General features: G+C 37.4%; 1 protein-coding gene across 3 annotated transcripts in view; it reads left to right on the plus strand.

Moving 5' to 3' along the window:
* The window catches only part of BBS9 (Bardet-Biedl syndrome 9), a 430,791-nt gene that overhangs the window by 28,598 nt on the left and 377,889 nt on the right, over window positions 1–24,304 (plus strand). For all 3 annotated transcript variants that reach the window (XM_055314823.1, XM_055314824.1, XM_055314825.1), the window contains exons 4-5: window positions 3,068–3,132; window positions 9,612–9,725. In XM_055314823.1, the coding sequence (XP_055170798.1) occupies window positions 3,068–3,132; window positions 9,612–9,725 (179 nt within the window). The remainder of the gene's footprint in view (window positions 1–3,067; window positions 3,133–9,611; window positions 9,726–24,304) is intronic.

Consider the following 24,304-nt stretch of genomic DNA (forward strand, 5'->3'; position numbering starts at 1 on the left):
GTAGAGACATAGGCAGAGGGAGAAGCAGGCTCCATGCACCGGGAGCCCGATGTGGAATTCGATCCCGGGTCTCCAGGATCGCGCCCTGGGCCAAAGGTAGGCACCAAACCGCTGCGCCACCCAGGGATCCCTAATTTAGGACTTTTAAAAAAGATTTTATTTATTTACTTATTCATGAGGCAGAGAGGGAGAGAGAGAGAGAGAGACAGAGACAGAGACAGAGAGACAGAGACATAGAGGGAGAAACAGGTTCCATGCAGGGAGCCTGATGTGGGACTCCATCCTGGAACTCCAGGATCACGCCCTGGGTCAAAGGCAGGAGCTAAACTGCTGAGTCAAAGTCAAAGGCAGGAGCTAAACCACTGAGCCACCCAGGCATCCCCAACTTTTTTTTTTTTTTTTTTTTTTTTTTTTTATAGTAACAGACCTAACATGCCTGACGTATCAGAAGTTTAAAGGAAAAGAGATAAACTTTTGAAAATAAATAAATAGAAAGTATTCACTTACTTAAAGCACTAATTCACTTACTTAAAGCGCTAATCCAGGTTACATAAATGTCTGTTTAAATAACTAGACAAAATAGTAGTTATGGTATTTGACACGTAACTTTGAAGCTTTAAAATAAATTACTGCACTTATTTGGTATATAAAAATTCTTAGTTTCTTAAAAGAAGCCAGCTCAATCCACAAAGTAAGTCTTACTTCTAACAAGAGCTTTATTTCAAAGTACTTTATTTTTAGTCTTAATTTATTTTAGGAAACTGTTTATTAGTTTGCATTTTGTGTTATATGTCTGCTTTTTATTTCCTGTTGATACTGCTAATTTTATTTTCATATATGAATTTTCTTAAAATTGAGCCTGTATTTCTCAATTATTTATATAAGTATGTACTCTGAAAAGTTATATAAATAGAGGTGGTCTTGTTATCTCTTACCTTTTTTTTTTTTTTTTTTTAAAGTTCCCTTTGCCTTCCTAAGTCTGGGAGTGCCCTGAGCTCTTGGTTTTGACCCACTACATTTGCTTATCATAATTTACTGACCCCAGTTTCCATTTATTTAGGGCTTTAACTCTTGGTAGAAAAACCTGAACAACCATTCTTGAACATTAATCCCCTTTTAGTGATGTTTCATTCTGATGGGAAGCTGCTTCATGGATACAGGGCATGAGATAGGACTTTTATGCACTGTGATAGGCTGGATCAGAGAGATTTTGTGTCTGACGTGGTTGGTAAATATCTACTCCCATTTAAAGTAGATGATGATTAGGTGCCTGTTGTATCCCTAGCATATATTAGGCATAATGGGGTTATAAAGTAAGGAGACAGAAGGATTCTTGCCTGTAAAGAAACATTTTAATCTTTTCATTTTTTAAAAGAGTGAAGTGCGGGCAGCCCGGGTGGCTCAGAGGTTTAGCGCCGCCTTCAGCTCAGGGCCTGATCCTGGAGACCTGGGATCGAGTCCCACATCAGGCTCCCTGCATGGAGCTTGCTTCTCCCTCTGCCTGTGTCTCTGCTCCTCTCTCTCTCTTTGTGTCTCTCATGAATAAATAAAATCTTAAAAAAAAAAATAGGGTAAAGTGTTTCATGATTGTTCTGTTCAGTAGTCCTAAGTATAGCTTTTAACTATGTGATCACTTGTTGGAAGGGAGGAGATTAATACTAGTGATTGGATACTGTACTGGTATTAATTAACTAGTACGATCTTGATAATCTTATCTATAAGATGGAATTTGTATTTAAAGATAAGGAAACCGGCAACCCCGGTGGCGCAGCTGTTTAGCGCCACCTGCAGCCCAGGGCGTGATCCTGGAGACCCTGGATCGAGTCCTACGTCGGGCTCCCTGCATGAAGCTTGCTTCTCCCTCTGCCTGTGTCTCTGCGCCTCTGTCTCTCTGTCTCAATGAATAAATAAATAAAATCTTAAAAAAAAATAAAGATAAGGAAACCAACTAGAGCTCAGAACTTTAAGTCATACAGCCAGAATTCAGATCCAGGTCTATCTGTTCCATACTCTTATCTTATCATGACATAATGTTCTTTTCCTGTGCATGATAGAAAAATTTTTTTGGGTTTGGACTCAAAATTTTTTGAAGTCAATATTGAGTATGTGATAGTTGTGTGTGTGTGTGTGTGTATATATATATATATATATATATAGCATTTTCTAGTAGTAGAGTGAATGGTGAGCATTTATGTCCATTATAACTATGTTTTGTAGGTATTATATAATTCTTATTATGTAAATGAGAGACTAACACTCTGAAAGGCTAAATGATTACACAGATACCAAGGTGCACAGTTAAGACTCCCATCCAGTTCTTCAGATTTCAATTATAGTCCTAGTTCAGAACAAAAAGAGTCTGTATCAGAGGTCATACGCTGGAGGACTACTTACAGATGTGTTTTAAATTTAAAAGGGTTGCCAGTACTTAAGAACCAGGAGATCTCACTAAAATTCCTGCTTTCTGGCTTTTCTTGAAAAAATGTGGAGATTTGGCCATATGCCTAGAACAGAGTAGTGGTTGCTTCCTCTAGTCTGCCCCCACTGTACAGCAGACCATAGCCATTTATACCTTTTACTCATTCTGGCCACTGACCTGACCCTTGAAGACTGGACTTAGGATTTGTAGACTGTGTTATGTCTTGGAAACCACTTGATTGACGCTGAGAAGTGTATTGGTGATAGTGGCAGTTTAGTCCAAACTGAAATATTTTCAGGGCCTTTAATAAAACTTCTGAGCTGGAAGTGACATATGCCATTTACTAATAATGGTTAGTATTCTGTGGTGCTTTATACTTTACAAGGTGCTGTCACATGATTTTATTTCATTTAATTGAAACCTCTTATTTTTCAGAAGGGAAACAGGCTCAGAGAGATTAAGAAACTTGCCCAAGTTAAAGTGGGTGCTTGCTGTTATATTTATTTTTCAGTTTTGAATGTTATCTGGGAAATTTTTAGTTTACTGGTGGCAGGTTGTGGTTATAATCTCTTCTTAAAATTATTTTATAATTTTTTGGTTATATCTGAAATTGATATTTAAGCTTTAAAAACTCTTCCCATTTTTCAGAGGTACTGAAATGCTTCATTTGGCCGTGTTGCATTCTAGAAAACTTTGTGTCTATTCTGTCTCAGGTAAGACACATTTTTTCTCTTGTATTTGTATTAATTTGTATTAAAAACAGCTTTTGACTATTATATAGGAATAGATGCTTATGTTCACTTGCTAGAGAACACAAAACATTTGGTTGAAGATTTTCTTATCTTGGTTAACAGTTTCCCTTGTTCATTTATTTTTTCAGGTACTTAGCTATTACATTTTTTCTGGTTTGCTGTTTATATACATATTCAAATTTCTAATAGTGATTCCTTGTAATCTCCTTCCCAGGAATTGTGTCCAGGGTTGCCAGTGACTAATAGAGGCCAATTCTTGCATACTTGAGATACTTGAGTGTTTTAAAAAATTTTTGTTTATTTTTTATTAAGAAACAGTTGACACACAATGTTACATTAGTTTCAGGTGTACAACATAGTGATTCTACTTCTCTATACATTATGCTGTACTTACCATAAATGTGGCTACTATCTGTCACCATACAATGCTATTGCAATACCATTGACTATTTTCCTTATGCTGTACTTTTAATCCAGGACTCTTGAGTTTTTAAAAAAAATTTTTTAATTTAATTTTTTTAAAAAGATTTTATTATTCATGAGAGACACACACACACAGAGAGGCAGAAACGTAGGCAGAGGGAGAAGCAGGCTCCCTACAGGGAGGCCAACGTGGGACTTGATCCCAGGACTCCAGGTTCACGCCCTGAACTGAAGGCAGGCACTCAACCACTGAACCACCCAGGCATCCCGAGTTTTGTTTTTTTTTAAGTTTTATTTATTTATTAGCGCACACACAAATGGGGAGGAGGGAAAAGCACAGTGGGGGGGGGGGGAAGGGAGACTCCCCACTGAGCAAGGAGCTGAGCCCAACATGGGGTTTGATCCCAGGACCCAGAGATCACAACCTGAGCCAAAGCCGACGCCCAGCCAACTGAGCCACCCAAGTGTCCCAGGAATACTGGAGTTTTAAGAAATGTTTAATAACAACAACAATATTTATTATATGCTGAGAGTCATGGTGGTTTAAAGTACTTTTTCTTTGGTGAACCTCAGGTATTTTCTTTTTACGGTTAAAATTTCTTGGCTTTTAGTTGTTTTCACTCAACTTGACCTTAAGGCACTTGTTTGAGGTTTAATCAGGTTACATTGTCTGACACTGTTCTGTGGGCACAAGTATGGCAGTTAATTGTAGTTTGGTTTCAGCATTTTGGTCCTTATTAAATATAAAAGGTAACTGTAAAAAATTTTGTTTTAGTTATTAAATTTTAGTTCAAGCTGAGAAAGTTATTTTCATGGATGTCAATATAGAGGAAATTTTTTATGGATGCAATAAAGCTAATTCTTTGTGGGTGGGCCTAATCCTTGTATAAGAGGTGTTCTTTGGAGTTTGATATAAATATTAGTTTCTAGGGTTTGGATTTTTCATACTCATTGGCTTTCTTTGTATTTTGCTTTCAATTTTGTGATGATTTGTCTTTACTATATTTGTATGTGTATATTTACATACCTAGTGTGGAGCCCAATATGAGGCTTGAACTCACCACCCTGAGATCAAGACCTGAGCTGAGCAAGGGTTGGATGCTCAACCAACTCAGCCACCCAGGTGCCTCTGAGCTAGATGTTCTTAAGTAGTCTCTTTTTGGGGGTGAAGTTCTGTTAGATTTCTAAGGCAGGCTTGGTAACCTAGCCTATGGTATATGGTAGGCATTTTATTTTATTTTATTTTATTTTATTTTATTTTATTTTATTTTATTATTTTATTTTATTTTATTATTTTATTTATTTAAAAGATTTTATTTTATTTATTCATAGAGACAGAGAGAGAGAGAGAGGCAGAGACACAGGTAGAGGGAGAAGCAGGCACCACACAGAGAGCCTGACATGGGATTCAATCCCAGGTCTCCAGGATCACGCCCTGGGCTGCAGGCGGCACTGAACCGCTGTGCCACCGGGGCTGCCCACATATGTTTATTATGTTGATTACACAAGTGAACTAATATTTGGGTGGTGATGAGGCAGTTGCTAGTGGCTATTTATTACTTTGTGTTATTTTACTTCTTCCTTCTTTTTTTTCTCTATTACCACTATCATTTTCTTTTCCACTTTCTGTTTATGCCTAAAGCCCAATACAGTACCTCTCTGTCATTGGTAAATGCTTCCATTGGTTTCATGGTAAAAGGTGTTGCTCTTCCTAGAGACAGGGCAGATATTTAGTGTTCCAGGATAAATGGAGGAGGTGTGATATAGGCTACTTTACTGCATGAATCTAGCTGTTCCTCTGCTTTCCACCATAAGGCTGTTAACAGTGAGGTGATACTATTAACTGGGTTACACAGGACATGGAGGAGGGGAGCTTGCGCACAGTTACCCTTGAATACTTTTTGGAGAATTTGTCCCTTCTGGAGGCTTTAAGAGGGGAGGAGAGGGAAGAATCCTACAAACTAGGAAATTAGGTAAGACTCTTGGCCTTCCCTGGTCCCATTTGAATGATGGCCCAGAAAGATAGAAACGTCTAGAGTTTCCTCAGAGAAACTTCTTGAGTTTCCCTGGGGCATAGGGCATAAGAGACTAGTGATAAAGTGTATGTTTATCAAAAAGACCTGCTGAAAGAAACTGGCATGTTTGGTTACAACTTGTTTATGGGACATGGTATTTTTTTCTTCAAATTAGTGTTGAAAATGAAAGTAGTTTGTCATGGGAATGATGATTTTTATCACTCTTTTATTCTTTGTATTCTTTTACAAGCTTTGTATTCTCTGGGGATGAAGAGTTCTCCAAACTACATTCCCTTATGCCCCACCTCACATCCCTATTCTGTCTCTCATTTCTTCGGCCTCTTACGATATTTGGAGGCTGACAATTTGTGTATTTTTTCTGGCTTGGCTTAAATTGAGAAGCAGGGAAGTTAATGTTTTTGTTCTCTTGAATATATTTCTTGAGGTTCCAGACTGAACTTTTACCTAGCTTTTACTGTAACAGGGGAAGCATAAATATTTTTAGTTTAAGTAAAACCACTGGTGTCAATAGATGAAAATGTTAGCTGAACTTGACATTCTTACCCTTATCTGCCCCTTTCTCCAAATATATATATATATATATATTTTTTTTTTTAAATATGCTGTGTCTTTCTAAAAAGATTTGAGGCATACTAAAGGACACCTCCTGGGCACAGCAAACAATTCTTCATAGGCTGCTGTGCTGACCTCTTTTTGGTGGGTGAAATGTCATCAAATACATGCTTAATATAGAGAAATAGCAGGGTCTTGCTGAACTGAAGTTAGCTCACCTTATCATACATTGGTATAGGAAAAGCATCATATGGCATTTTAGGTTCCTTTCTGATGGGCTCCAATTTCTAAGTAAATGGTTACAGATGTGTGAGCATAAGCCATACTGATTATATCCTCTTAAATACTCTTTCCCAAAAATTGTGTAGTTCTCAACCTAGCATTGCTAAGCATTTGACATATTTATAGAATTTTAATGTTTTCTGTGAGTGGGCAAAAGATGTGGTTCTTTACTTCTGATAGACTTATATAATCTAATTTGGTTTTTTAACACAATGAACTTTTTAATGTAATCTGTAATGGCTTTTAGTTCATTTCACTTCATTAGATTTCTCCACAGTAACCTAAATTGCACCAAAAACTGTTGTCAAGGTGATCTTTGATTTTTTTCCAGATAATTTTTTGTTTAAATCAAATAGTGTTTAAATCAAAGCCAACAGTGTCAGTGTTCTAAAATCTATTTACTTTCTAATTGATGAAACTTCCAATTAGTTTTAGCTATACATGGACTGTATTTATATTAGAGATACACTTGCTATATTCAGTCTGTATATCCCAGGACAAAACCTTTGTTTAAGTAGTTTTTTTTTTTTAAGATTTTATTTATTCATGAGAGACAGAGAGAGAGAGAGAGAGAGAGAGAGAGAGAGAGAGAGAGAGGCAGAGACACACAGGCAGAGGGAAGAGGGAGAAGCAGACTCCATGCAAGGAGCCCAATGTGGGACTCAATCCCGGGACTCCAGGATCATACACCCTGGGCCAAAGGCAGGCGCTAAACTGCTGAGCCACCCAGGGATCCCCCTGTTTAAGTAGTTTTAATCTTGTGTCATTGATGCTTCTCTAGAAAAAATGGTCATAAATTTTAGATTTTTCAGATACCACCTTTATTCCAAAGTAGTATCTAAGGAAGAAATTGTTTTCCATGCTCTGTAGTTCCACTATTAAGTGGTAAAGTGTTATTACCTGAAATTTGAAGATTATCGATGTCTTTGGAGCTTTTTCAGAACACAAATCCTTGTGTCATTTTATACCAGGTTTGTATAAGTATTGAACACTGACCTCTGTGTTCAGTGGCCTTTCAGCTAGCAAACGTGTGTAAGTGCATTCCTTGCTCAGAGGGGTTGATCTGGTTTTAGGTATAGGACGAAAGTTGTAGTTTCTGTAGGGACAAACCAAATGTTTCTTGGAATTTCTTTTTCTGGTTTCTTGGAGGCTAGACCTCTCCTAAGGTTAAGGCTGTGAGTTATTTAGTGTATGTATTTTTTCTTTTCTTTTCTTTTTTTTTTTTTTGGCCCATGTGGTTATGCTTACCCTTCAGTATTCCTAGATGTTACTGATTTTACAACCATTTAGATTCCACAAAGCTTTCTTCTATCAGGGTTAGCTGGCAAATTTGAGTCTTTCTCTTTGTTTCTTATTCTATTGGGATGTGAAATCTGTTGTTCCCATTTTCAGGAAATAAATCTGAGTAGAAGTGATTTTCCTCCAAGGAATCCTCCTCTGTTAGTTTTCTCTTTCAACCATTCACCTTCCAAATGAAGAAAAGGCCAGGCTGAGAAAGGTGGAGGTGGAAATGATGTTTTCAGGTGGCTGATTTGTTTAGGAAAATTGTCATTGGCTTACCAAGTTTTTTCCAAGTTGTGAAATGGTGAACAACCAGGTACCAGGATATATAGTGCTAACTCTAAAGACCTAGTTTGAGTACTTTGTCCTTTACCAGCTGTGTGATTTTGGGGGAAATTTCTTAAACTTTTTTGTTGACTTAGGATATCTGCCTCACTATTTCTGCTTCTTTTTTATTTATTCATGAGAGACACAGAGAGAGAGGCAAAGACATAGGCAGAGGGAGAAGCAGGCTCCCCACAGGGAACGTGATCCCAGGACTCTGGGATCACAAGCTGAGCCAAAGGCAGACGCCCAACTACTGAGCCACCCAGGTGCTTCATACCTGCCTCACTTCTAAAATGGAAAGAGAAATATTTTGGTTCTTACAACCTCAGTGTACACTGGTAAAACTTTTTGGACAAAAAACAAATAAATGCTCACATATAAATATATATACACATACATATAGACAGACTTAAATGTTTAACCTGTTTTAATGATCTAATACTATCCAGTTTGGGGACTATTTCATTCACTTTATATTTTAAGTTTTTCATTTTGCATTTTTGAATGAAAGACAAAGATGCTTTTTAATGGAAAAACTTGCATTCTGAATCCTTTTTCTATTATCTATTTTAATTATAATGTTCTTGCCTGATTACTGGGACATAGCTCCAGCTGTGTTAGCTCTAGAAAGCCTAACAACCAGAGAGTAAAATAAGGTACAATAAGGATTAGGAATCTTTTCAGGGTTCCTGGGTGGCTCAGGTTGTGATCTCATGGTCCTGGGATTGAGCCCCGGGTCAGGGTTCGTATTCAGTGGGGTGTCTGTTTCTCCCTCTTCCTCTGCGCACCTCCCCGTTTGTGCTCTCTTTCTCTTTCAAATAAATACTTTTTAAAATATTAAAAAAAAGAATCTTTTCAAATTTGGAAAGAAGTAGAAAGTGATTGTAGCACATGTGATCTCTTAAATGCATAAAAGGTATCTTTGTTTTGAAGGAGATTCTTCTTCATGGACTTCAAATAAAACATATTGTCCTGTATACTTGCTGAAGGAAACTTTAGAATATCTCGCTGTTAAACTAGAATATAAAGAAACAACAACAACAACAACAACAACAACAACAACAAAACAAACTAGAATATAATGTATTAGGGGCTTGAGTATTTTGGGAAGTGGGACAGGAAACTGAATTGCTTGAAAGTATGGGGAATTTTTTCTAAGATACTTTGAGTCAGGCCTTTGCTCTAGTATTGTTTGAGTGTAAGGAACTTAACCTTATTTATTTCAGACTGAAATTGGAAAGTTTTGTTTTTATTTAAATAATTACACTTTCTTCAAATGTAATGGAAATAGATAAGAAATGTTACCCACGGTGGTATTTCATTTAATGGTGTAATCTAGCCAAGACTTGTGCCATAGAATGTGCTGGCATTCTGTGTCATCAGTGTGCTAATTATTCATAATATGCATTGTTTTAGTGCTTTGTCATTTTAAATTTCACTGAAATTGAATTACTTAGAATTGGTGTAGAAGATGAGAGGAAATTAATATTTTTAAATGTCAACAAATACAAAGCAATTCTGTAATTTTTTTCTCCTTAGGAACCTTGGGTAATGTGGAACATGGAAACCAGTATCAGATCAAATTGATGTACGAACATAATCTTCAGAGAACAGCCTGCAATATGACTTATGGATCATTTGGTGGTGTAAAAGGTAATTTGCATTAATCATGAGTGCTATTGCAAGTATCAGATTTTGGATATTTGGCCATATAAAAATGGAAGATCATAAGGTATGAATTCACAGGGAGTTAAACATATTTTATTGAAACCTTTATATTCAAATGGTCAAGCAAAATAATGAAAAAATAAAACTTTAAATGTGAAATGTGTTTTATTTTCGTATAACCAGCACTTTTATATGGTCTACAGAGATATTTGTAAAAGTGTCTTTTTTTTTTAAAATATTTTATTTATTTATTCATGGAGACACACAGAGAGAGAGAGAGAGGCAGAGACACAGGCAGAGGGAGAAGCAGGCTCCATGCAGAGAGCCTGACGTGGGACTCGATCCAGGGTCTCCAGGATCACGCCCTGGGCTGCAGGCAGCGCTAAACCGCTGCACCATTGGGGCTGCCCTGTGAAAGTGTCTTTTTAAAAAATTTTCTTTTTGTACATGAACTGATTGAAATTGAGCTTTTTTGGTAGAACTGTGTGACTGCTTTCTCAGTGAAGGAAGTAGTTGATCTTATAGATAGGGCATCGTTGCCCTACATGTGATAGGCCAGGTGAAGCTGCAGAACCCTCTCCCCACCTCACCCACCTCTGGGGCCAATGCTCGGGGTCCTGCAGGGTGTTTCTGCACTAGGGCACCTGGACTGGGGGCAAGCAGAGACACATGCAGTCCTGCTCCTGCTGCTCATCAAGCATATGCCCTGACCTGGAATAAACCTCCCAGAGGATGGGGGCCTTTTCTGAATTTCACAAAGGGTTATTACATTTACCAAGAATTGGCTCAGTGAGGCTGGGTTCCTTCCACTTTGGGTATCTTTTTCTACGAAACATGGGACTACATGCAGCTTGCCTTCCCTAATCCCAGAGCTTTTCCTGAGTTACCAGGGTTTGTTGTTTGCCTGGGTACACTGTTGTTGTTGGCGTGGGAGAGTTATTATTTACCACCTACCTCTCACTTCACTGTGATAGGGTGATAGAGGAACTGCTGATGCTGAAGTGAGGACAAGATGCCAGGTAGTGACACTTAACCTGTGTGTGTGTGTGTATGACCTGTGGAATATGAACTAGGGATTTCATAATATTTTAGCTCTTTCTGGGCTCATATTTTAATGAGTTTATTGTTTAATCATTGTATTAAATTGTAGGCTATCTATATTTTTCTTTAGTGACATGAAAAAAATGACCTTAATTTAGCAGTCATTTGTGTGAACTCAGTTCTTTTCATACACAGAAATAAAAGTGAGGAAGAATGAATTTGAGTGCATCAATTAACAGGAATATTTTAGGTGGTGATGTACAAATAAATGTTTTACATCAAGTGATTTGAAACAAAACCCTTGGCTGGATTGCAGAGTTGCTTGACTTGAGCAATAGGAATGTTTGGATTATTTAAGGAGTATGGGAGATGTCCAGAGTTGGATGAAGAGAGGAGAGAAAGAGCTAAAATTTGATGAGGGGCTTTTATCAATGAAGTATCTCCTCCTAACCTCAGCTGTCAGAACTGCTTTTCACTGTTCTCTAAAAAAAAAAAAAAAAAAAGATCAGGGGACTGAGGTCTCTTTTGTTTAATAAACTGTTTTAAATCTTTTCCCCCTACAAAATCTTCAAAAGACAAATTGCTAAATTCTGTGCATCTAGAGATGTGCACCAAAAAATTATGATATGAGAAAAAAGTGTTTTGGCTGAATCAAAATAAGTTTTAATTTTTTTGGTAGCATCAAGACAATTCTTAAGACCACATATTAAATGTTATATTGATTGCACTGTACCTTTTTTTTTAACTAGATCAAGTTAACCCAATTAAAATGAAGTTTTAAATAAGTAAAAACAGATTCCTTGCTTTTGTGTGACGTTTCACTAGATTTAATAATGGACATCCAAAGTAGTGACAATTGCTAATTGTTTTGAAAAAAGCAGATGACTTTGTACTTACATGATACTTCTCTTAGTTCTTAAATTATGCCTTACACTTAAAAAGTATCTTTTGAAAAAAAAAAAAAGAGGCCATTCTGACATGTTTTATTTTCCTATGATTAAGCAGAATATCTCACAATTTGAAACAGAAATGTCTGAGTGGCAGAAATGATTATTGCATTCAATGGGTTTGAAACACATAATATCATTGAAGTGTCCACTAAAAATGTGAAAAAATAGTGGGATTGATAAATTAGTAAAAATCAGCCATATTTGGGGAATTGCCGGAGGTAATAAGGAGTTACAACTAATGGGTGTAAGTTTTCTTTTTGGGAGGATGAAAATGTTCTAAAATTAGATTATGGTGATTGTTGTACAGTTCTGTAAATACACTAAATACCTGCGCTGTATACTTTAAAGAGGTGATATCTCTATACAGTTGTTAAAAAAATAGCCATGGGATAAAATCTAATGCTAGAGATGGTAGTCCAGTCTATATCCTATATTGCCTGGGGCCATGTAAAATGACATAACAGTCTTATAAAGCAAGTTGACTATTGAAAACCATGGAAATATTCTTGGATGCTTATATGTGACTTTTGGCAATGTATATTAGGAAATGATCCAAAATATAGAAAACTCATATCAAGTTGCCATATAGTTATTTCTTTTTCTGTCTTCCCTTCCTTCCTTTTGTGTATACATTTATATATTTATTTGTAATATAGAAAAATTCAAACTGATCTAAATGAGTATTAGAGGAGAAAAACTAAATTTTGATGCATAGATTCAGTAGCTTATTATGAAGCTATTAAGATTTGTTTGCTGAAATGTACATTTTTGTACATATCTCTTTATCCACATTTCTGATTATGTCCTTAGGTTAGTGTGGAATTGGAGATATTTAGATAGAAGGTTATAAAAAATTTTTCCCCAATCTGAAAACTCCCCTTGCCAAATACTATATAAATGGTAAAAAGGACAGAACTTAAGAAGAAAGTAAAAGTCACTCCAAGATGTGCACATTTCAAAACAAAGCCCATTTTCTAAGACTAATGTCACTGTGTATACCTAAACGTGGACATTTTCCAGGAGTGAGCTGGTCAGTCTTTTATTTTTTATTTTTTTATTTTAAGATATTTATTTATTTATTTATTTATTTATTTATTTATTTATTTATTTATTTATTTATTTATTTATTTATTTAGAGAGACAGAGGGAGAAGCAGGCTGCACACAGGGAGCCCGACATGGGACTCGATCTGGGGTCTCCAGGATCACACCCCAGGCTGCAGGGGGCACTAAACCGCTGCACCACCAGGGCTGCCCTGGTCAGTCTTTTAATTTGAGAACGTCCCTAGACTTGATCTGAATTTAAAAAAGGAAACTTAAAATTTTTTGTCTTCTGTCTTCCTCTGTATTTAAGATGCCTTTTTGTGAAATTATTTAGTTGTGTAATCCTGTCAATAATCTTCAAGAAAGGAATTAAGCAAAAAGAAAACCTTGCTGCATTTTAAACAAATGTGTTTATAAAGGTATGGGAAGGCAGAGTGAATTTATTTTGCATGTGCATCAGAATAAACTACCAGTAGATGGCAGTCCTCTACAACTTTGGATTTTAGTTGGCTCTGCCTTTGAATAAGTATGGTAAGAAACTACCAATGGAGGAATTTTGAGCCCAAATAATACTTTGCCTTTTACTAAAAATAAATTTAACTTCTTCATGTTGCAGAAAAGTAATGGAGTGGTTTAACAAAAATTTAATTAATTGTAATACCTAACATCTCAGAATATAATGTAAAAATATTTTCTAGCTGTGCTTCTCAAACTTTAAGTTGCATTTGGATCACAGTGGGATTTTGATAAAAATGCATGTTCTAACTCTGTAAATCCAGAATTGAACCTGAGAGTTTGAATTTCTGATACTCTCCTTGGTGATGCCAGGCCTCAGAGATCTAGAGGTGTGTTGCTGTCCTCCATCTATTGAGTACTATTCTGTATCAGGCACTGCTCTAAGTGCTTTACATATTGAATAACTTAAGATATTCTAAGCAAATGGTAGAGAAGGAATTCTAATTCACTCTCTACTTCCAGAATCTTGTGGTGTTAACCATACTAAAATGCTTTCTTGTCTGGGCTGTGAGTAAGTTAACCTTCCTAATTCAGAAAAAACTTTCCTATCAGAAGGAGGTGTATCTTGATTTGGTTGAAGTTAGTGCACCACTTTGATTCTTTGTAGATTATGGAAGACACGTTGTGTAACTTCTGGATCAGATACTTGCTTTTTCCATTTGTGGTTTTTTTTTGGTTGGTGCAGAGAGGTTGTATATAGGAGGGTAATATATGATTTGAAATTAGTAGAAGAGTGATTACTGTTTTTTTATTTGCTTGTTCATTAAGAAAATCTTTCATGTGTGGGAAATATCAGAAAGGGAGACAGAACATAAAAACTCCTAACTCTGGGAAACGAACTAGGGGTGGTGGAAGGGGAGGAGGGCGGGGGGTAGGGGTGAATGGGTGACGGGCACTGAGGGGGACACTTGACGGGGTGAGAGCACTGGGTGTTATTCTGTATGTTGGTAAATTGAACACCAATAAAAATTAATTTATTAAAAAAATAAAATTTGTTTTCACGTTAAAAAAACCTTTCAAAAATACCTTTCATACATTTGCAAAAACTCAAAGTTTCATTCCTTTGATGCAGTAGGGTTAGCTTTACCTCAAGCTACATGTAATGTCTATTAATGAGAAAGAATGGTAAAGCAATAGGAAATCCAGTTTTTTTTTTAAATCTAGTTTTATGAACTAGTTGAATATTTGCTTAATATCTTCCATTATTCAGACTACCACCTGCCATTCCAGAATTTAAGTTAAAATTCATTCCATATTATACTTTTTAGGGAGAAATGACTGATATTAATGGCTGTATTGGGCTTTTTTAAACAAAAGGAGTATGGGAGATGTGTTTGGAGTTAAAAAATGTTTGTAGTTTCTTTAATTTAAGCCTAAACTTCTTTTTTCAAGTAATGTATGACTCTTTTATAAAAATGGTAGTTTATCTTTGCTTCTTATACCATTGACAAATTACTGCTTGCAAAATTTAGTGAGTAGCATAAGCATGGACAATCAAATTACAGTTTGGAAAGATACTAAATCAGTTTTGAAAAGGTAGATTTGAATTGATTTAAAAATGTTATTAAAATTGGTGGAATTTATTTGGTTTTGGTAATTTGAACTCTACTTTTTGTGGAAAAAAGGAACCAGTGATATCTCTGCCAAATTCTCCTCTGCTTTTGTTTCATTGTGTCACTACAATAATGGTTGTTGATATGGCACTTTACCTAGTTAAGATAAGCTTGCCAATTCAGAATTGTCTTTGGAAAAGGACAGCATTATATGACTGACAGAGCTGGTAGTACACTGAAGAAAGAATGGTGTTGTCTAAAGGTCAACAACTGCAAATACTTAGCTTGATAAAATAAGATACTTTATCTAGTGTATGTAATATATCTCACTACCATTAAGATATTTGAGCTTAAACTTCTTTTAGTCATAATATGACTTAGAGACCCTATAGTTATCTCCTCAGTTAACACAAATTTGTCCTGTAGGGTTGGGACAAGTTGACAAACCTTATAATGTATATGGCTCTTTCAAGTGTGAAAAAGAGACATTGGGAGGAAATAGTTGATTTGTTGGAGATGTATGGGAACTTCTAAGGACTAGAACAAGTCTTGTGTTAGTCCTCCCTTTGCATCATCTCTCTCCGTCCATCTGCTCATTTATTTGTCCATCTATCCATCCATCCATCCATCCATCCATCCATCCTTCCAATGCACATTTACTGAGAATCTTCTGAGTACCCAAGCACTGTACTAGTTTCTAGGAGTAGAAAGATGAATAAAATGTAGTTTATGTTGTCAGGCAGCTTGCAGCTGAGGGAACAATAGGAATATAGATAATAAGAATTATGATATAATGAGGTATAAGTATTATAACTTATATAGATGGACATACACAGTTATACAGGAGCCTTGAGGATGGAGCAGGTTCCTCAGGCTGAATAAATTGTGTGTGTGTGTGTGTGTATGAAGGGGATAGTACATAAAGGTGGGAGAATGTGCTGTTACCTATTTTATTTCAGCTCTTCATTTTTATCCACTTTAATCTGGAGGTCACTAACCCCAGTGTCCTATAAATGAACAATTTTATAGTCTTCAGTATAAAGCTTTCATTGCCCATAGGCTGAGCCATTCAAATTCCCTCTGGGATGGTTTGTTCCTCTTCAGAAGATTATTTTTTGGCCCTTGGAGTATTTAAGAAAAGTTATTTTTGTTTAAAAAAAAAACAACCCTGGCATTTTCAGACTGCCAAATGGACTTTCTTACCTATAGTTTAAAGCCTTTAGTAAGGTAAACTTTTCTTTCACCACAAGCTAATCTTAATGGAGAAGGGTGTTGTACTCTAGAAACAGAGTACTATGATTGTGTTTGTTGAGAATGACAAATTGAAGGGTAGGGATAGGAGGTGAAGGAACACAAGAGATTAAGAGATAAATGGTGAGACAGAGCATGTCATGGAAGAGGATTTCAAGAGGTAAGAAAGGAGTCAGGAGAGTCAGAGGTTAAGTAGCTGGAGTATTGAAAATAAAATACTGGAGTTAGCCATTTGGAGATCACTGGTGATCTTGGAGCAGTTTTAGCAAAGGATGGGAGCACTGGTCCAGTTGCCCTAGAATGAGGAATTCCTAGGGAAAAAATGGAAATCACAAAGGAAGGCTATTCTGTGAGGAGGTTTGACTATGAAGGGTAAGAGAAAGGTAAAGCCATAGCTGGAGAAGAAGAGGTTTTATAAGGAAGGAGAAGTCTTTGAGGAGGTAGCATGAAATCTTAATCTGATAAACAAAATGTTTTCCATAATGTTTTATTGAAAAAATTAGATACATTTTTATGTGAACAGTTATGCTATTTGGATTATGATGGGCCAGTTCCTTAAAATTTTATGTGTTCTCACATAATTTGTGCTTGATAGTCATGTTGAATTATTGCCTTCTCTTCATAATGAATTTGTGGTTTATGGGAAAAACGTTCTTTAATGCTTCAGTAGAGATTATCAGCGCCATCTGGTTCTTCAGTTTTTAGCTTTCTCTGACATTTCTTGCCCCTTTTTTTACTATAATTCTTGCTTCCTTCTTTCCTTCCTCTATTTCTTTTATCCCCCCTTTCTATAATTTTACTGATGGTAATAGCAACTAACATGAGATTTATTCTTTTAACAGATTTTTAAAAAAGATTGTTTATTCATGAGACACAGAGAGAGTCAGAAACACAGGCAGAGGGAGAAACAGGCTCCCCAGGAGGAGGCTGATGTGGGGCTTGATCCTGGATTCCAGGATCATACCCCGAGCCAAAGGCAGATGCTCAACGGCTGAGCCACCCAGGCATCCCCTTTTACCAGATTTTTAAGTTGGGGTACAGTTGACATACAACATTATGCTAGTTTCATGTGTGTAACATAAAGATTTGATATTTGAATCTCTTAACATTTTATTTTATTTAAAAAGATTTTTATTATTTATTCATGAGAGAGACAGAAAGAGAGGCAGAGACATAGGCAGAGGGAGAAGCAGGCTCCACGTAGGGAGCCCGATGTGGGACTCCAGGATCATGCCCTGAGCCGAAGGCAGGCGCTAAACTGCTGAGCCACCCAGGCATCACTCTTAACAGATTTTATTTTATTTATTTATTTTTTTTCTTAACAGATTTTAAAGTGTACAATATAATATCATTATCTGTAGGCTGATTTTAGTTTTAAAAGTAGTCGTCTTGATTATAAATTTTTGCTTTTCACGAGGATATTTATATTTTGAGCTTACCAGGTTAACAGACAACTCAAGACTTAAAGAAATGTTACCTTCAAAAACCAATACCTCTCAATTTCTATATGTGCCACAATTTTGCTTTTCTATTAGGTGTGTGGCTCTTTTCTTTCTAATTTTGCCTTTAGTGCAATTGAGGGTTTTTTTTTTAAAGAATTAATTTTAGATAGAGCATGTGAGTTTATGCACACTTATGAACAGGGGGAGGGACAGAGGGAGAAGGAGAGACTCTCAAGGGGACTCCATGCTGAGTGAGGAGCCCCTTATGGGGCTTGATCTCATGAGCTGGAGACCATGATCTGAGCCAAAATCAAGAGTTGGACACTTAACCAACTTAGCCACCCAGGCACCCCTTAAAGATACTATTTCTAAGTAATTTCTATACCCAATATGGGGCTCAAATTCACAACCCTGAGATCAGGAGTTACAGATCTACCAACTGAGCCAGCCAGGTGACACAACTGAGGATTCTTTTGACTGCAGTTGATAGTATGCTCATGCAAGGATAAGACATTTACTGACTATTACCATTTGGGTCTCCAATGTAATCAGATCTCATTTCTCTTTTTTCTTCTTTGCTTCCATTTCCTTGGACAGGCTATATCCTCTTGGTTATAAGACAGCTATAGCAATTCTCAATTTTCTTAGTTTCTAGTCCCTGTGAAAAATGCCCCCCTTCTTTCCAGAAGGCTAAGCAAAGGTCTCTTTCCAACTCAGTGGCTCTGATTGGGCCATCGCTACACTTGATCTTAGCCAAAAGGCTGAGAAGCAATGATTGGGCCATCTCTGAACCAATTGTCACTAAAGGAATGCAGTTAAACTTGGGTCTGATTTAACTGTGGGATAGGGGCCAGTTCTCCTATTAACTACTAAGATTTTTTAAATGATTTTTTATTTATTTATGAATGACACACACACACACACAGAGAGAGAGAGAGAGAGAGAGAGAGAGAGAGAGAGAGAGAGAGAATGGCAGAGACACAGGCAGAGGGAGAAGCAGGCTCCATGCAGCCCCCCCCCCCCACGTGGGACTCCATCCTGGGTCTGCAGGACCACACCCCGGGCGGAAGGTGGCGCTAAACTAGGCCACCAGGGCTGCCCAACTACTAAGATTAAGAGTAGAAAGAGGTGGACCTTTGGGGGGATGTAAGTAAATAATAAACTGTGATGAGTTTGAGGATTTTGGAGTTTTTCAAAGAAAATGGCATGACTATGAGATGTCAGTAGCCCACAGTGAGCTTTATTTGGGTGGTGGTTTGACAGGATTACATTTGAGGGGAAGTCCCTCACTGCAGGAGATTTTCCAGAGACCATGGCAGTAATCTAGACCGCCATCTAGAAGGAGAAGTGGGCAAGGAAACTTCCGGGGGAGAGGAAAATCTGAGCGGGGCATATATCTGTAGGTGATAATTGCTTAGATGCAAGATGATGAGTCCTGGTCAAGAAGCTTTGGAGGGCAACAAATGACTTCTGTAGCTCCAGGATTTGTCTTATCTATGGCTAGTAGATATTGGGTGCCTTTTTGCAGAGTATGCAAAGCAGGCATAGTATAAATGGCTGATAATATGCTAATTTGGGCTATAATTAAAGCAACCAAAAATTTTGAGTTTGGCATCTGTGGGCTTTGAGTTCTCATTAATGGTCATCCTGCTGTGAGGAACTAAACTACTTGGGGCCAGTATATAGAGGCCACCTTAACCCATGTATATAACATTAATAGAAGAGGGTAAAATAAGTGCTGGGCAGCCAAAACTGTAATAAATGTCTATCTTTTGACTTCACTTTCTCTCCTAGAACCTTCCTGGGGAGCTGCTTTACAACTACCAGGAGAGGCAAGCAGTAGTGATTTGAGTGTGCCATGAGGTGTTTATGTGGACTGGAGGAGGCAGGGGATAAGCAATTGTTGACTGTGCTCTGCTCTGGCTCATTCTTGCTACATTGTGGAGTGCGAGGAATGGTTGCTTCAAATGTTTATTCATATTGAGAGATTTGTTGTAATTCAGTATAATCAAATGCTTTGCATGGCCATTTGTCATGTTTTTAGTTCTGGGTTTAGTCCATGTTAAATTTGGCAGCATGTTCCAAGTTCTTTATAGATAAATTGAAACTTGAAATGATGTAGGGCATTTTTTTTTTTTTTAAGATTTCTTTTTCAGAAATGTATTTTTGGAGGTGGAGAGAGAGACAGAGACACGGGAAGGGGGAAGGGCAGGGGGAGAAGGAGAAGCAGACTCCTCAGTGAGCAGGGAGCCTGATGTGATGCTCCATTCCAGGAACCCAGGATCATGACCTGAGCCTAAGGTGGATGCTTAACTGACTGAGCCACCCAGGTGCCCTGATGTAGGACATGATTTTACCTCATCTTCCCCACACCAAAATGTGTATACTTTAGTTATAAAAGTAATCATGTTCACAAAGGAATATTTTAAACATATGGATATATGGAAAAGAGGAAATAAATGATTTAGCACCATCTCCCAAATATAACCACCAATAACATATCAGTGTGCAAAAATTAAGACTATAACCTAGAATATTCCAATCTGAGTTAACCCAGAGTAATTTTATATTTCTGAATTTAGCTATCTCACCATTAAAATGGCATAGTTATTGAAAAAGTATGTTTATCATGTGAAATCTGGTGGTATATAATATGTGATATATGCAAGTAATGGCAATAAATATGTTAAATAGATATATTTCTTAGCAAAGGTTTTACTTATATGAATGTATCTTGAAGTCATTTGAAGAATTTATTAAATATTTGTCTTCAGCTTGCATCAGTTGAAAACATAGATTTACTAGCAAACAGAAAAAAACCCATTTACTTGGGTTTATCTATAAATAGAAAAAATAGCATGTTATCTGATATTCCTAAATATTTGGTGATGGACATATTTACCTGTCAATTTTTATACTCCAAATCACACTGGCATTTCCTTTAAAATGGTAAAAAAAATTCATATGGTAATTTTTTTAAAAAAGATTTCATTTATTTATTTATTCACGAGAGACACACAGAGAAAGGCAGAGACATAGGTAGAGGGAGAAGCAGGCTCTGCAGGGAGCCCGCTGTGGGACTTGATCCCAGGACTCTGGGATCACGCCCCGAGCCGAAGGCATACGTTCAACCACTGAGCCACCCAGGCGTCCCTCATACGGTAAATTGTAAACCTATGGATATTTTATATTCTGGGAAAGCCATCTTGAGCTACATATACTTTATGTCAAAGAAGAGCTCAGGAGTCTCATAACAGTGTCTGCAGGTGGATAGGGTCCCTGTATCAGTTCTTCAGGGCTGATGGGGAGTACTCTGTATCAGTACTCTGGGACTGATAGGGAGCATGTACAATAGCACTTCTGACATTCATCTATGCCTTCTGTTTGTTTTGATACTTTGCCTTTTCAGGTTCCCTTTTCAGTCTATATACTTGGACCATCACTTATAAATGAGTTTTATTCAATGAAATTTGAAATTTCCTTACGTGAAGCAGTCTCTGAGAGTCATTTTGGATCTGTTCCTTTTACATCCTGTTCATGTTGTGCGGACAGTGATTCAAGACACTTAACAAAACCACTGAAGACAGGACTGAGGCCAGATAGTCCAGTAAGGCTGCTACAGCCACAGATATCTTCTCTGCTTCCCCTCCCATCCCTACCACCCCACACCAGAGACAAGAGATGGTCTATACCTTGTTATTTTGGAAGGTAGAGAGGATGTTTCAGTGTTCATATTGTGTGGATCATCCACTGATTATTTGATATTTGATAGATGATACTACAACTGTATCTCACTTGATAACAAATTGTTTCTCAATTATTATGATGTCATATTTCATACATATGTATATATTATTAGGGCTTTGTTTGGTTCTCATTTTGTTTTAGTTTTGCACGTCATATCAGCCTATCATGGGTGCTTTTATTGTTTAATTCATATTCTTATTAAACTGCTCAGTAGTGTGAAATGTTTTCAGAGGGCTTTCTTTTGACTCTTGGTTTTGTTTTGTTTTTTAAAGATTTTATTTATTCATGAGAGACACAGGGAGAGAGAGGCAGAGGGAGAAGCAGGCTGCATGTAGGGAGCCTGATGCGGGGCTCAATCCTGGGACTCCAGGATCATGCCCTGGGCCAAAGGGAGGCTCTAAACCACTGAGCCACCCCGGGATCCCCCTAGGTTTTGTTTTCTCCCTATTTGTCGTTTGTATGTTATCTCTCTCTCTCTTTCTTCCTGCTTTTTTCTGTAGTGTGTTTGTGGATTTGCTAGGCCAACCTCTTTTTATCTTGCTCAAGCCTAGCTTGGCCAACTCTATCTGGGCCAGTTTGCTTTTTTATGGGGCTGGTGAGTTTTCCTTGCCTTTGCTCTTCACCAATCAGAGATAAATTTGTTTTCTTTTTTCACATCCAGTTTGGAGGGCTGTATATTGCTCAGTGTCTCTGTCTCTTGATTGTGGTGTGGAGTGGTAGGGATGGGAGAGGAGGCAGAGAAGGTATCTGTGGCTGTGGCAGCCTTACTGGACCATCTCACCTTAGCTTTGTCTTCTTTGGTTTTGTTAAGTGTCATGAATCACTGTTCAGTTGACCTGGATGGTCTGTAACTTGTTATTTTGGAAGGTAGGGAGGCTGTTTCAGACTTTAGATCTTCTCTGTGACTTCCTCACCAGGTTTCCTTAGAGTCGGTTCCATTTGTTCCTTTTTTCTGTTTGTCTCACCAGGCTCCATTTCCATTCCCACTTTTCTTCCTCTCCCTTACCCTTTTTCTTTGAACTTCTTGTGGGTGTGTATGAGGCTTTACATGGTAGTTCCTTCTCTAGCCTGTCTTCCACTTCTCATATTCCTCATCATTGCGGGAGATCTTTAGCCTGGCTGCTGTTCTTATGGTCTATGGCTTTTCCCGCTGCCTTTTTGCAGAAAAACACTAACATGGAAAATTTGTTTTTCTTGTCTGGTAGAGAGGGAATGTAGTGAAGGTAGAGCTTTTGTTATTCGGGGCATTTCCATTTCTCCAGGCTGTCTATATCCCCTCTAGATCTGTCTTTCTCTAAATTTGAGATCTTTCATAAGGTTTTCAGAATTTTGTTTATTCACTACCTCCTCCTTGAGTGGAGTTTAGTTAGCACTTTCACAAAATGCATTAAAACTAGCCCTGAAGATTCTTGGAAACCTCTACTTTTCTTGATGGTCCTCATTTTTCAAGATTATGGCAAGAAGTTGTGTCCTTTCCTTTGTTTTGCTGCTGCTGGTATATACTTATTATGCTTTATCATTTGCTTATTTATTCGTTTAATCCACAATGTTACATTTTTGAAAGGGTTTTTTGGAAAATAGTGCTTAGACTGACAGATTTGAAAAATGGATGTTCATCATAAAAATTCTTGGGTATTCAGCAGTTCAGTTGTTTGGGTGATTCTGGTAAATACCTGGGTAAATAATCTGTTATTTTATTTATTTAACTAGAAGTTTATTGAATATACTGCAAGTGAGCAGTGGGCAGGACATCAAAGGAGAGGCTGTCTGGCATCTTTTATTTTTATTATATGAGCTACTTATTTAGTACAGATTATTCTTTCTACTTGATGCAAATGTCTTTTTACCATATTATTCTAGGGTTGTACAATGTGTGTATGTGCGTGTGTGTGTATTTTAATGTGGTCAGATTGTTCTTTCATTATTTATTAAGTTTCCTTTAAGCTTAAAAAGTTCTCTCCCGGATCCCTGGGTGGCGCAGCGGTTTGGCGCCTGACTTTGGCCCAGGGCGCGATCCTGGAGACCTGGGATTGAGTCCCACGTCGGGCTCCCGGTGCATGGAGCCTGCTTCTCCCTCTGCCTGTGTCTCTGCCTCTCTCTCTCTCTCTCTCTCTCTCTCTCTCTCTCTCTGTGACTATCATAAGTAAATTAAAAAAAAATTAAAAAAAAAGTTCTCTCCCTTGCAGAGTTTTAATGTTTTTGTCTTCTGCGTTTTGATCTTCTTTTTTTTTTTTTTAAAGATTTTATTTATTCATTTATGAGAGACACAGAGAAAGAGAGGGGCAGAGACACAGGCGGAGAGAAAAGCAGGATTCCTACAGGGAGCCTGATGTGGGACTTGATTCCGGGACTCCAGGATCATGCCCTGGGCTGAATGAAGGCAGATGCTTAACTGCTGAGCCACCCAGGCGTCCCTGTGGTTTGATCTTCTAGCAGAAGTTTTTATATTTATTTCTAGAGAGAACTATGTGGAGAGTATGCTAATATTTATTATCTCCAATATATTGTGCTACTGGATTTAACCCTGTAAGATAGGTAGTGTAACTGTAATTTCCCAGATTGGGAAATAGAAGCTCAAAGAAGATAAGGATCTTGCTGTAGATCATACCTGGGCATAGAGAAGCTTTGAATCCAGAGTTGTCTGATTCCAAAGCCCATGTTCCTTAAAATACATTACCATTTATTTGATTGCATTGCTAGTTAGAGAGAGGGTCTATATGAACTCTTTGAGCAAAAGGAGAGGGAGGTCTTTTTGTAAGCTTAGTGAGGGCAGAGACTGTATCTTCTGTTCACCACATATCTAATGTCTTGCACAGTCCTTGGCACATAGTATTTGTTGAATGAATGAACCAAAATTGCCATGTGGTTGTGGTGTTTCAGGCTTTCAAGATTATTTTTCTGAAACAAATATTATCCCAGTGCACTGATTCTAGCCAACCTCTGAGTTTTGTTTGCTTCCTTAACAAATGTGTGTTGATCGATTACTACAGTGCATGGGTTATTAGGTATCATAGTGGTAAA

The sequence above is a fragment of the Nyctereutes procyonoides genome, unplaced genomic scaffold (assembly GCF_905146905.1).
Source record: "Nyctereutes procyonoides isolate TBG_1078 unplaced genomic scaffold, NYPRO_anot_genome, whole genome shotgun sequence".
Classification (NCBI taxonomy): Eukaryota; Metazoa; Chordata; class Mammalia; order Carnivora; family Canidae; genus Nyctereutes; species Nyctereutes procyonoides.